Here is an 11,254-nt window from a genome sequence, read left to right on the forward strand (position 1 = left end):
TTATAACTAAGTAATATTCCATTGTATGTATGTACCACAGCTTCTTTATCCATTCATCTGTCCATGGACATCTAGGTTGCTTCCATCTTCTAGCTATTGTAAATAGTGCTGCAATGAATTCACAGTATTTTTTTAAACAGCAAAATTATCTCACAGACTTGATCTTTGATCAAGATGATGAAAATATCAGGTTTGGTTTAGACAAAGTACCACTAGAAGTTTTACTCAAGGATATGATTGATGTTCAAGGCATTTAAAACATCCCCAAGCCTGCAGTGGAGAAGTGGATAGCACAACCCTGGAGTCCTCAGCAACGTCTTTTTGTGTGCTGCTGTTTCTGCTGGTAAAGACAACACTCAGAAAAAAGTCTGACAGTGCCAGGAGAAGGACTAAGAAAATAATTTGGTACATGAATTAAGTATCTAAGCTTCAATGGGGTAATAATCCTTATTATCTGTGGCTTGTGTTTGAATTCTGTACTCAACTGCCCAGCTAGTTTAATTCACTCAAGAGATGAGGAAAGACTTGCATTTTGTGAGTCCCAGGAAGAAGACTGACTGGCCTCTTTCTCGTACCCAATAGTGGATATTTTAAAATCCAGTTTCAGCATACAGACCCTATTCAGTTGCTTGGTACAACTAGTGGGACTGAGTAAGGAGTAACAGAATGCTATGTTTTGACCAAAACTTATCACAGCTAAAAAATACTGAGGGGAAAAACCCCATACCCTACTTTCTATCACATAGAACTATTGACAAATAATATACAGACAAATAGTAACCTAAAGGAACAAATTAATAGTTACAAGCAAAATTAAAACTCAGCCCTCACCAGGGTATTGTTTTCTCATCTCCCACCCAATGATCTTTCCAGTCTGTTAGTTCTTGTCCTTAAGCAGTCAGATTTCAGTCTGATGGGAAGACAGAATTTATGGGACATAGCACCAGATATACTGTTTGTTTGTTTTTTTGGCTGTGCTGTCTTCGTTGTTGTGCGCAGGCTTTCTCTAGTTGTGGCAAGTAGAGGCTACTCTTCGTTGTGGTGCACAGGCTTCTCACTGAGGTGGTTTCTCTTGTGGAGGGGCACAGGGTTCAGGCCCACAGACTCAGCAGTTGCAGCATGCAGGCTTTAGAGCACTTGGGCTTCAGTAGTTGCAGAGTGTTGTGTGGTAGTTGTGGCTCATGGGATTAGTTGCCCTGAGGCATGTGGAATCTTCCAGGATCAGGGATTGAACCTGTGTCCCCTGCATCAGCAGGTGGATTCTTATTCATTGGACCATCATGAGTCCACACCACACATAATGTTAATTTCCAAAAGTGCTCTAGCCCTTATGGCTGTGGGGAAGAGTAGCTGTAGCCTTTAGGCTAGAAAGACTTCTTGAGGGAGGAGAGTGTGGAGCAGAATTAACAAGGAAGAAGTATGGGAATAATTTCTTTGATCTTGAGAGGCAGGATACAGATTATTAATAGGGCCTAGATTTACTTGAAAGTGTTAGTTGCACAGTCATGTCTGACTCTGTGTGACCCCATGGACTGTAGCCCACCAGGCTTCTCTGTCCATGGAATTCTCGAAGCAAGAACACTGGCATAGGTTGCCATTTTCTTCTCCAGGGTATCTTCCTGATCCAGGGATTCTTCCCGACCCACATTCTGCCAAGGTTTGACTCCACAGGGATGGAAAACAGGCACAAATCTGTGGCCTGGGAGTTAAAAGTCTGGGCTTAGGTCTCATCTCCCCTACTAGCTGTATGATCTTGGACAAGTAACAGACTGAGCTTATTCATTAAACAAAGTGAAAAGTGAAAGTGAAGTCGCTCAGTCGTGTCTGACTCTTTGTGACCCCATGGACTGTAGCCTACCAGGCTCCTCCCTCCATGGGATTCTCCAGGCAAGGGTACTGGAGTGGGTTGCCATTTCCTTCTCCAGGGGATCTTCCCGACCCAGGGATCGAACCCTGGACTCCCGCATTCCAGGCAGACGCTTTAACCTCTGAGCCACTAGGAAAGCAGGGACAATATCAACTGACTCCACAGGATTACAGAAGAGAATCAAAATGAGCTAAACTTTAAATCAAAAGGTATGATATAAGTGTGAAGCAATAGAAGAGAACAAAGTATTTTAATGAATATTTCCTTTGCATCTTTCAATCCCATGGACATGTAGCTTGGTGGGCTACAGTCCATGGGGTCGCAGAGTTGGATACGACTTAGCGACTAAACAACAACAAGGTCCCATCTGAGTAGAACTGAGTGGGAGCCCAGAGACAGGGGAAGCCTTCACATTCACAGAGTTTCGGATATTGCTGCTCCTTGAGGGAAGAGAAAGTAACAGGTTTGCCTTCATCTCTGGAATGCCAACCCAGCTTCTCCCCTTGATCATTGCTCAAGGTGGGAATGGGAAGGAGTGTCAGAAAATCGGAGGCTTAATTGTGAGTCCTCGGGTTTTAAGGAGAGAGGAAAGTCCTGAGAGGGTGAAGTATCGTTCCTTTTCATGTCTCGCCGTTGCCCAGAGGGGCAAACGGGTGACAGCCCAGGGAGCTACCGCAACGAAGATAGCCTGATCACCGCCATTTTCTCCGTTCCCGCAAAAGACTACCAGGACCAGAATGCAACGGTGCGCCAAGCCAATGGGTCGCAACGCGCCGCACGAGTGCAGGGAGATCCAACTCCCAGGGAGCAGCGGGCGGAAGACTACGAGGCCCATCTGGCCAGCCGCGGGCCTCCGTCTCCCATCACTGGCCTAGCTCTGGAAACGGGCCCGCGCCCAGGATCCTCCGCGTGCATCATGGCCGCGCCGGGAGCGGAAGCTGAGCCGGGGGAATGCTAGGGCCGTACGCCTCCTCGGCCTTTCGTCAGCACCGTACCGGTTGAAGAAGGAAACTCACGGTCCTACCCAACAAATGCGTGTTGCCTTTTCTCGCCGTAGCCATGGGGGCGTACTGACAGAGCCTTTAATCTGATAGGCAACTCCAGCATTTCGCAGCCCTGAGTTGGAACCTCTCGAAGGACTGCCGTGTAAGCGCGGACTCAGCGTTCCGACCGAGGCACGAGGACAGTCAGGCAGGTCCCTCTGTCCCAACAGGTGCGACACAGCACTCCATGCCAGCGGGCGCGGGGAGGCGTGGCCTCCCCCAGGGCCACCACCTCTGCTGGTTGCTCTGCGCTTTCACTTTAAGGCTCTGGTAAGGAGGGGCTGAGGGCAGGGGAAAGGAGGGGATGAGAGGATCTTATCGTCCCTGTTACCCGTGTTCCAGGACCGCGGAGGTGGAGTGGGGGTTCCCTGTTTCCTGGCTTCTGACTCTTGCCCCTTCCCCTCCCCCCCCCCCCCCCCCCCCCCCCCCCCCCGCTGCAGCCAAGCAGAAGCTCCCGTGCGGGAAGAGAAGCTGTCAGGTGGGTGATGGTCTGGAACTCGTCGCTCCTATAATTTTGTTTTGACATCCTCCCATATTCCAAGAGATGAGGTGGAAAAGGGCAGTACCACGTGGGACGAGGGCATTCAACTGTGCTGGGAAGTTGATGGGCAGAATTTAGGGGAGAAGAATTTAGGACAGAATTTTCGGAAGTCTGAGATTTGCATTTCTCTTCCTCTCTAGTGAGCACCTCAAATTTGCCGTGCTGGCTGGTGGAAGAGTTTGTGGTGGCCGAAGAGTGTGCTCCATGTTCTAATTTCCAGACTGTGAGTATCAGTTTTCTCTCCTTTTTTCCTCACACTGAATCAGACTGGGACGGTGTGACTGTCTAAGGTGTGCCTTTGCATTGTCTTTTGGTCTTTTTCCTTGAAGTCTCAGTGTAAGTCCAAATCTGAACTTGTCTTCCTCCTGAAAATGTGCCTGTTTCTTTCCAAGTTAATGGTGACGTTCAGCTAATAACCGTGGTCTGCTCAATTTTAGTCTAGTAGGCTCCAGAACCTGCCCGTGCCTCTCCTAGGCTGTTGAGCCTGAAGCGTTCTTACTGACACATACTCCTGGTCATGTAAACAGCACCCTGTCACCCGCCCAGGAGAACTCCTCGTTAGTTCTCTGTTGCCTACCAGCCCCGAGCCATAGCACTTGGACCCCTGCTCATGGTGCCCTGCGTCTCCTCCTGCCCCTTCCTAACATGTGCTGTGATGCTTTCCTCCTGGCAGAAAACCACCCCTGAGTGTGGTTCCACAGGATACGTGGAGAAAATAACATGCAGCTCATCTAAGAGGAGTGAGTTCAAAAGGTAAGTGCTGTTTCTCTTCTTGAATCCTCCTGTGACTTTAGGTAAACAGTCCTGCCTCTTCTGTTTCCTCCGGAGGTAGCATGGCATATTGGAAAGGGGAGGGGATTTGGAGCCAAATTACTTGAACCCAAGTCCCAGCTGTCCTCCTTTGGTTTCTTATCAGTAAAATTGGTTAGTACCAGCTCTGTTTATCTCACTAAAAATTAAATATTTGAGGGGGATTAATATATTGTAAACACATTAGAAGGCTGACTCTGGTTTCCTCTCTTCCCCTTGGAGATACCTTCATTAGGATGAAGCAGAAGGGAGATTAGAGGGGGAGGCTCTCTGATCTTTTCTGGGGATAACTGTTTCTTTTTGCCCTCAGCTGCCGCTCAGCACTAATGGAACAACGCTTATTCTGGAAATTTGAAGGGGCTGTCATAGGTCTGGCCTTGGTTTTTGCTTGCCTTGTCATCGTTCGTCAGCGACAACTGGACAGAAAGGCTCTGGAAAAGGTCCGGAAGCAAATTGAGTCCATATAGCTACTTTCTCTCCTTTCATCCAGGTCTTAGAAAGAAACCCTGCCTCAGACAGACGGTAGAATAAACTGACTTGTGCCCCTGGTTCTCTGGAACCTTGTGGTAGCACCCCCTTTCTCTCATCTTCCCCATCTAAATAATTAATGAGCAGAATAAAAAGAGTAAAATCATTTCCTTCCCTATCTGTAATTTGGTTTGGGGCAGGAAGTCATGGGAGGGTAGAGAGGGAAAGGGGGTAGTGATTTTAGGCCCCAGTTTACCAGGTACCTATCTTCCTCCTCTTCCACTACTTAAAACTGTCAGGATATAGTTTTACCAAAAAAAGTTTATTTCTTAGCCAAAACATCAGTTTCCCTTTAACCCTGTCCTCGAAGAAATAAAATCACAGATACATAATGGAAAGTATTTGAGCTTCCCCCTGACATAGGGCAACTAAGCCATGGGGTACAGACATCAAGGGCATCCTTATGGGATTCAGACGCCTGAGGCCAAAGAGCCCTGAGTGGGAACCCCAGGAGGAAGCATAACAGTAGCAGAGCCCTGGATTCCTTATTGGAAGTGAGCCAGGAAGTGTTACCGCTCACATTTCGTCTGCACGTAACACAGTTCTGATGTGCCTGCTGGGGCCTGCCCTCCCTCCCACCTTCTCAAGCGGTGTCCTTGTGGAGCTGTTTGCACCCTTGGCCCCAGGTGGTCCCTCCAGTCTGGACTCTTCCACTGCATTTTCAGGATTCTCTGTCATGTCCCTGTGAGTCAGGATGTTTCTGGAAATCACTGTGGAATGAAGGAAAAAGGGCAGTAGAATAATGCTCCCTCCCTTGGTCAGGGATCCTAGACAGGACAGGGCCTCCCTCCCACTTCTTGACTACCCAGAAAACAGAGTTCCTTCTTGCCCTTGCCTCTCACCTCCATGAGGCTGGTAATCCTCAGGCCCAGCTTCTGGCAGGCCCTGAAAGGGGCTGAAGCTGGGCAAGATGATGAGAGCCAAGGAGAAAAGAAGGATCTGGGAAGAAGCAAGAGGACACTTGGGTTGTGGGAACCATCAAGTAAGAGAGCAGAGGGCAGAGTGACTAGGGGGCAGTTGGGGTCATCAAAGATGGGATAATAGGTCTGGCTAGGAAGTGAGGAGCATAGAGATGGAAATGTGGCAGAAGGTGGAGGAGGTGAGGGGGGAGATGGGAAATTGACCATTGGTACCAGAACACAAGTGCTAGTCTGGGCAGCTTTGTTGGAGGTTTGAACAATAAGCATCTGCAGCTGGCGGAGCTGAGTCACCAGGGAACTGGGAAACAAGGAACGAAGAGTTAAGTCTCTTGGGAGCCAGGGCCCAAGAATGTGTACAGCACACTTCCGCCAATATGCAGGCTGTTTTCACTCACATGTTGTGCCTCTCTAGCTCCTGGACTTTTCTCTGTAGTTCCTGGTTCTGTGCAGCACAGGCAGCCACCCTAGGGAGGGCGGAAAGGTAGGATGAGGCTCGGTAATCATGTGCATCCCTGACCTCACCAGCCTTGGTAAGGACGGGGGCCCAGGCTTGAAGCAAAGAAATGTGAATCCAAACATACCTGCTCTCTAGGCCATCAATGTACTCCTTTTTCCGCCGCCGGCTATCCTGAGCTGACTGCTTGTTACGGATTTTCCTTCTGACCTTCTTGAGAACCCTCTCCTCTGCCTGGAGGCCCAGGGTGTGTCAGTCCTGGGCCCTCAGCCTCCCCCAACTCCTCAACTTTGTCCTGCTCTCCTGGTTCCTCAGAGGCCTTGATAGGGCCGCAGTATTGGGATACCCTTTAGGGAAGCGTGTTACCTTGGTGAGGGGCAGGTGAGAGGATAGGGAAACGCCGCCAGCTGTCCTGAGCTGGCTGCTTGTTACGGACTTTCCTTCTGACCTCCTTGAGAACCCTCTCCTCTGCCTGGAGGCCCAGGGTGTGTCAGTCCTGGGCCCTCAGCCTCCCCCAACTCCTCAACTTTGTCCTGCTCTCCTGGCTCCTCAGAGGCCTTGATAGGGCTGCAGTATTGGGATACCCTTGGGAGAAGCATGTTACCTTGGTGAGGGGCAGGTGAGAGGGTAGGGAAACCCCTTCCTGTCCCAGCAGCCGCTTCTCCTCTTCTGTCAGGAACAAAGTTTGACAGGGCAGCTGCTGGGGCATGAGAGAAGATGAGAATGGAGAGAGGGTCATCCCATTCTCAAGACTGTTCCCCTTGCATGCCTCTTGGGGAGTGTTTCCTGTTTGCTCTGAGGAATAACAAACCATGAAATGAAATGAGGGGCAGGGACCTTAATTCAGACAGACTCTCAGGAAAGCCACAGGGACTTCCTGAGGCTGACTAAGGAAAGAGGAGGTGGTTTTGTCGTATTTTTTGTCCACAGACTTAGGCCCTTGGCAGTCTGACCAGGCTAGGGAGGACCTATTCTGATGCACGTTTCTGCAGACCTTAGGAGTATCTGGAGAGGATGTGGAGTAACTCACTAAGGTAGAGTGCTTAATCTTACAGCAGACAAATGATTCATCTTCAGCCATTAACTTCAATTTGACAGTGGTACTGTTGCCTGTCAGCCACAAGGAGATCCCTAGGGCGGTGGCTCGTTTTCCCCTCAAGTCTGAGCCCTACTTCTCAGACTGAAGTTCTGTTCCCTCTCAAAGAATGCCCCAAAGGCAACCAGACTGAACAGAGGATGTGGGGAGGGTAGATGGTGTCTAGTTAATGTGGGCCCATCAACTGAGTAGCTTACTTTTCTAACTAATACTCCTTTTTGAAAGATTTATACTTGACTTTGAAACTCAAGAGGAAATTGTTTTTTGCCTTCTGGTGATCTTTGACTTTTTTAGCTAACGCACTCTACCTCTGACTTTTTCTGGTGTTCACTTCTTGCTTCTGATACTGTTTGGTGCTGTATTAGAGGCGTGTCCCTCCCAATCCACCTAATCAAAATCTCTGAAAATGAAGCCTGCTGCTGCTGCTGCTGCTAAGTTCCTTCAGTCGTGTCCGACTCTGTGCGACCCCATGGACAGCAGCCCACCAGGCTCCCCGGTCCCTGGGATTCTCCAGGCAAGAGTACTGGAGTGGGTTGCCATTTCCTTCTCCAGTGCGTGAAAGTGAAGTTGCTCAGTCGTGTCTGACTTTTAGCGACCCCATGGACTGCAGCCCACCAGGCTCCTCCGCCCATGGGATTTTCCAGGCAAGAGTACTGGAGTGGGGTGCCATAGCCTTCTCCGAAAATGAAGCCTAGAGGGTATTTATTTATTATTTTCTTGGCTGTGCCATGCAGCTTGCAGCATCTTAGTTCCCAACCAGTGATCGATTCCATACCCCTTGCAGTGGAACCCCTGAGCCCTAACCACTGGATTGCCAGGAAATTCCCCTAGAAGATATATTTTAAAAACAATACCAGGGCTTCCCTGGTGGCTCAGTGGTAAAGAATCTGCCTGCCAATGCAGGAGACGTGGGTTCAGTGTCTGATCTGGGAAGAGCCGATACGCCCTCGAGCCTGTGTCCCACAAGAGAAGCTCCCACAATGAGAAACCTGCTCACCACAACTAGAGAGTAGCCCTCACTCCTCACAACTAGAGAAAAGCCTGCACAGCAATGAAGACCTAACACAGCCAAAAATAAAATTAAAAATAAAAAAAACCAGGACTTCCCTGGCAATCCACTACACATGCCCTAGTGTTTTTGATGCACACACAAGTTTAGATATCTGCCTCAGTCTGTTTAAGATTCCTCAGCCCAAGATTCTAACGTGCTTGGCTTGGCTTCTGGTTTCAGCTTCAATTACAGATTTGCAGGGAGGCTAGAACTTACTTTCTGCCTTTTTGCACACAAGGAGTTCTTTTCGGGATAAAGGGAGGAACAGTGACCTGGGCAAGGCCCCCTCTTCATCCTCACTGCAAGGAACCAGCCCAGCTCCCCTTGGGAAGGTATGTGACGTGTCACACACCTATGCTGTAACTGTGGGCAGTGGGTGACTGCTGAACTATTGTTCCAGTAAAAACTGTAATTGCAGACTCTTCTACACCCTGTGCCCAGTAACCAGTTGGATTCCCAGGTGGCCTATCCCATTTCCTCGTCCTGACTCAAGGCTGAGACAATGGCCGTAACTGAGCAGACAATGCACACAGGAACAGGCTCTCTCCTGAGCCCTATCCTTGGATTCCCTCACCCCACCCTCTCCTTAACCGAAACATTACCCCCTTAACCTCAAGGGCTTCTGTCTCTCTTGTCCATTCCTGCTCTTACAGTTGCTCACATCTCTCTGGCATTCAGGCCCAATGCCACAAAAACTGGGGCGAAGACAGTGTTCAGCATCAGTTTCCCCTCCCTCAGCCCCTTTTCCCCAGTTCTTTGTAGCAGAGAGTACTGAGTCCAGTGACTCCCCGAGACTCACCAGGGCTGCGGGAGGCGCTGAGTTTACAGCAGCTGCCGCGGGCAGGATGTGAGCATCAGGAGGCAGCTCACTGGCCACGCAGGCGTCAGGCACCGTAAATGGCATGCTCCACTGATCTGAGGGAGACATAAGTGGCTGGGAGAAAGGATGTGGGTAGTGGCATAGGTTGGGGAAACCCCCTTAACTCCAGGGTTAGGACTGGACCTGGAGGGCCAATGTCCCCTTCCCACAAAGAACACTGACCTAGTTGGATGGAGATGAGCCCTACAGCTGGCCCGGCTTCCCCCTGCATCCTCTCCAGGGTCCCTGCCTCATAGACAACCTCATAGAGGGCAGGGGAACTGGGTGGCTTGGGGGCAGGGGGACTGTCTGGATGGCCGGGATCCTCAGAGATTCCACTGTCACTGCCAGGGGATGCTTCTGAGCAGTAAACTTGATTGGGGTCAATGAAAAGTTTCAGGAACTCTTCAGGCTCACTCTCTTGAAGACCCTACAGTAGAAGAGGGTGTGAATGTGTATAGGGAAGAATTCTGGAAGTCCTATCCAATGTCAAGACTAGATCAGTTTCAGTCCCTTATGTCTTTGGACATGAGGGTAGTTACAGCTCATGTCTATTTTAGGGGCTCTGTCTTCAGACCTCTAAATGGAAACTGAAGCCTCTTGCACTTCTTAACACAAGAGGTGTCTCAACCCATACCCATTCCCATTCATCACACTCACACAGCTGTGGCCCACACTGCACTCCCAGCCTTGCAGCCCCTGTTCCTGTAGCCTAGTCACTGGAACCTCTGAAGGTGGACCTTGGAGTCCCAGCTCCAGGAAAGATCCTGTTGAGAAGACATCTTCTGGAGGTTCCAGACACATGTCCAGCAGGTCAGGGGTTCTGAAATCCATGGTTCTGCTGGGAGGCATGGGGGAGGCGGGGCAGTTGCAGGAGAAGGAGGGCTCTCCCCCTCCCCCACCCCACAGTCTGAGCTCGTCTCCCTTTTCCATTATACCCCTTTCTCTCCTGTGCAGCCCCCTCAAATGTCACTCCAGCGATCTCGCCTTCGGCCTTATTTCTCTGGTTCAGACCAACAGGCACCCCCCTGGGTATTACCTGTTTCGAAGAGCCCAGCCCTGCCAAGCCAGCCTAGCTCGTTGATGGCCCCAAACAGTACACCTTTTCTTTCTTCCAGGATCTCGCATCCTGGACCTGCCTAGCCAAACCCCGCCCCCAGCTTTACACTACAGAAGTGGGTTGTACCCAGCCAAGAGCCACGGTAGCGGAGCAGTATCTGGAGCAGGGATTAAGAGGCTGAGCGTCCACAAACCGGACTTAAGACACCAGACTGGCCCCTTCTGCCTCAGTTTCTCCTAGTGACAGCAGATCTTCCTGAGGGTTTGATGGCTCCTCAGGGAAGGCTAGAGATGGCTGTGAATGGAGCACGGGACGCTTGGTGCCTGTTCTCCTCTAGCCATCAATTTTATAGACGGGAGACTACGGCGGGGCTGAAAACAGGAGAGAAGGACTGCCGAAGGCTGACAGAGGCATCTCCTCCTCCACTCCATGGCGCTCTTCCCCCAGTGGATGTGGGTAGTGATTGGAAGCTAAAGAGGGGCTGAGCCTTGAGCCCATGGGATTACGGTCTGGAGGCAGGCTCCGCCGTAACTGGTGGGAATTGGCTGTTAGAGAGAGGGGGAAAGCGGCCAGTGCAGCCAGGGCCTTTATTTGTCTGGCAGGGATTTGGTTCCGCGGCGTGAGAAGGAGGGTAAGAGCCAGAGGACTTACAGTAGGGAAGGGGGTGGGGTGAGGGGAAGTTCCGGGAATGTGGGCAGAGGTTTGGTTTCACTTGCCACGTGACTCCGAATCTAGGCCGGGAGTAAATAACCAGACAGCGCGTTGACTTTGGAATGTCGCGTAATTGTGGGTTGTCCAAATCCATAATCCATGCATTATGCTATTGATAAAGAACAGCAGTTATGTATACATACTCACAGGTTAACTAATGGAGGGACAAGGGTCTAGAAAACTGCAAAAGGTTAAAATACTCGGATTTGGTTTGGGAGTTTGACTTATTTTTTGCATATAGTTACCAGTAATAGTAACTGCTTCCCTAGTGGCTCAGAGGTTAAAGCGTCTGCCTGGAATGCGGGAGTCCAGGG

At 50.3% G+C, this 11,254-nt stretch overlaps 2 protein-coding genes across 7 annotated transcripts; one reads left to right on the forward strand and one right to left on the reverse strand.

Moving 5' to 3' along the window:
* Positions 1-2,387: 2,387 nt before the first annotated feature.
* On the forward strand, positions 2,388-4,895 carry JTB (jumping translocation breakpoint). The gene is made up of 5 exons (XM_006044157.4): positions 2,388-3,180; positions 3,351-3,388; positions 3,592-3,674; positions 4,125-4,204; positions 4,572-4,895. The coding sequence occupies exons 1-5, from the start codon at positions 3,098-3,100 to the stop codon at positions 4,726-4,728; spliced, it is 441 nt and encodes a 146-aa protein (XP_006044219.1). The 5' UTR covers positions 2,388-3,097; the 3' UTR covers positions 4,729-4,895.
* A 298-nt stretch (positions 4,896-5,193) lies between these two features.
* On the reverse strand, positions 5,194-11,058 carry CREB3L4 (cAMP responsive element binding protein 3 like 4). 6 transcript variants are annotated; one of them, XM_044944327.2, is made up of 10 exons: positions 10,736-11,057; positions 9,830-10,007; positions 9,353-9,599; positions 9,110-9,225; positions 6,768-6,860; positions 6,291-6,397; positions 6,105-6,173; positions 5,923-6,007; positions 5,632-5,728; positions 5,194-5,499 (listed from the first exon to the last, which is right to left on the reverse strand). In XM_044944327.2, exons 1-10 carry the CDS (start codon positions 11,032-11,034, stop codon positions 5,306-5,308), a joined length of 1,485 nt encoding a protein of 494 aa, XP_044800262.2. In that variant the 5' UTR covers positions 11,035-11,057; the 3' UTR covers positions 5,194-5,305. The 6 variants fall into 6 exon arrangements, with proteins under 6 accessions (XP_044800262.2, XP_025143570.3, XP_044800264.1 ...); XM_025287785.3 differs by having other exon boundaries at positions 9,830-10,010; XM_044944329.2 differs by lacking the exon at positions 10,736-11,057 and adding an exon at positions 10,209-10,336.
* Between the last annotated feature and the right edge of the window lie 196 nt (positions 11,059-11,254).

This window comes from Bubalus bubalis, chromosome 6 (assembly GCF_019923935.1).
Source record: "Bubalus bubalis isolate 160015118507 breed Murrah chromosome 6, NDDB_SH_1, whole genome shotgun sequence".
Classification (NCBI taxonomy): Eukaryota; Metazoa; Chordata; class Mammalia; order Artiodactyla; family Bovidae; genus Bubalus; species Bubalus bubalis.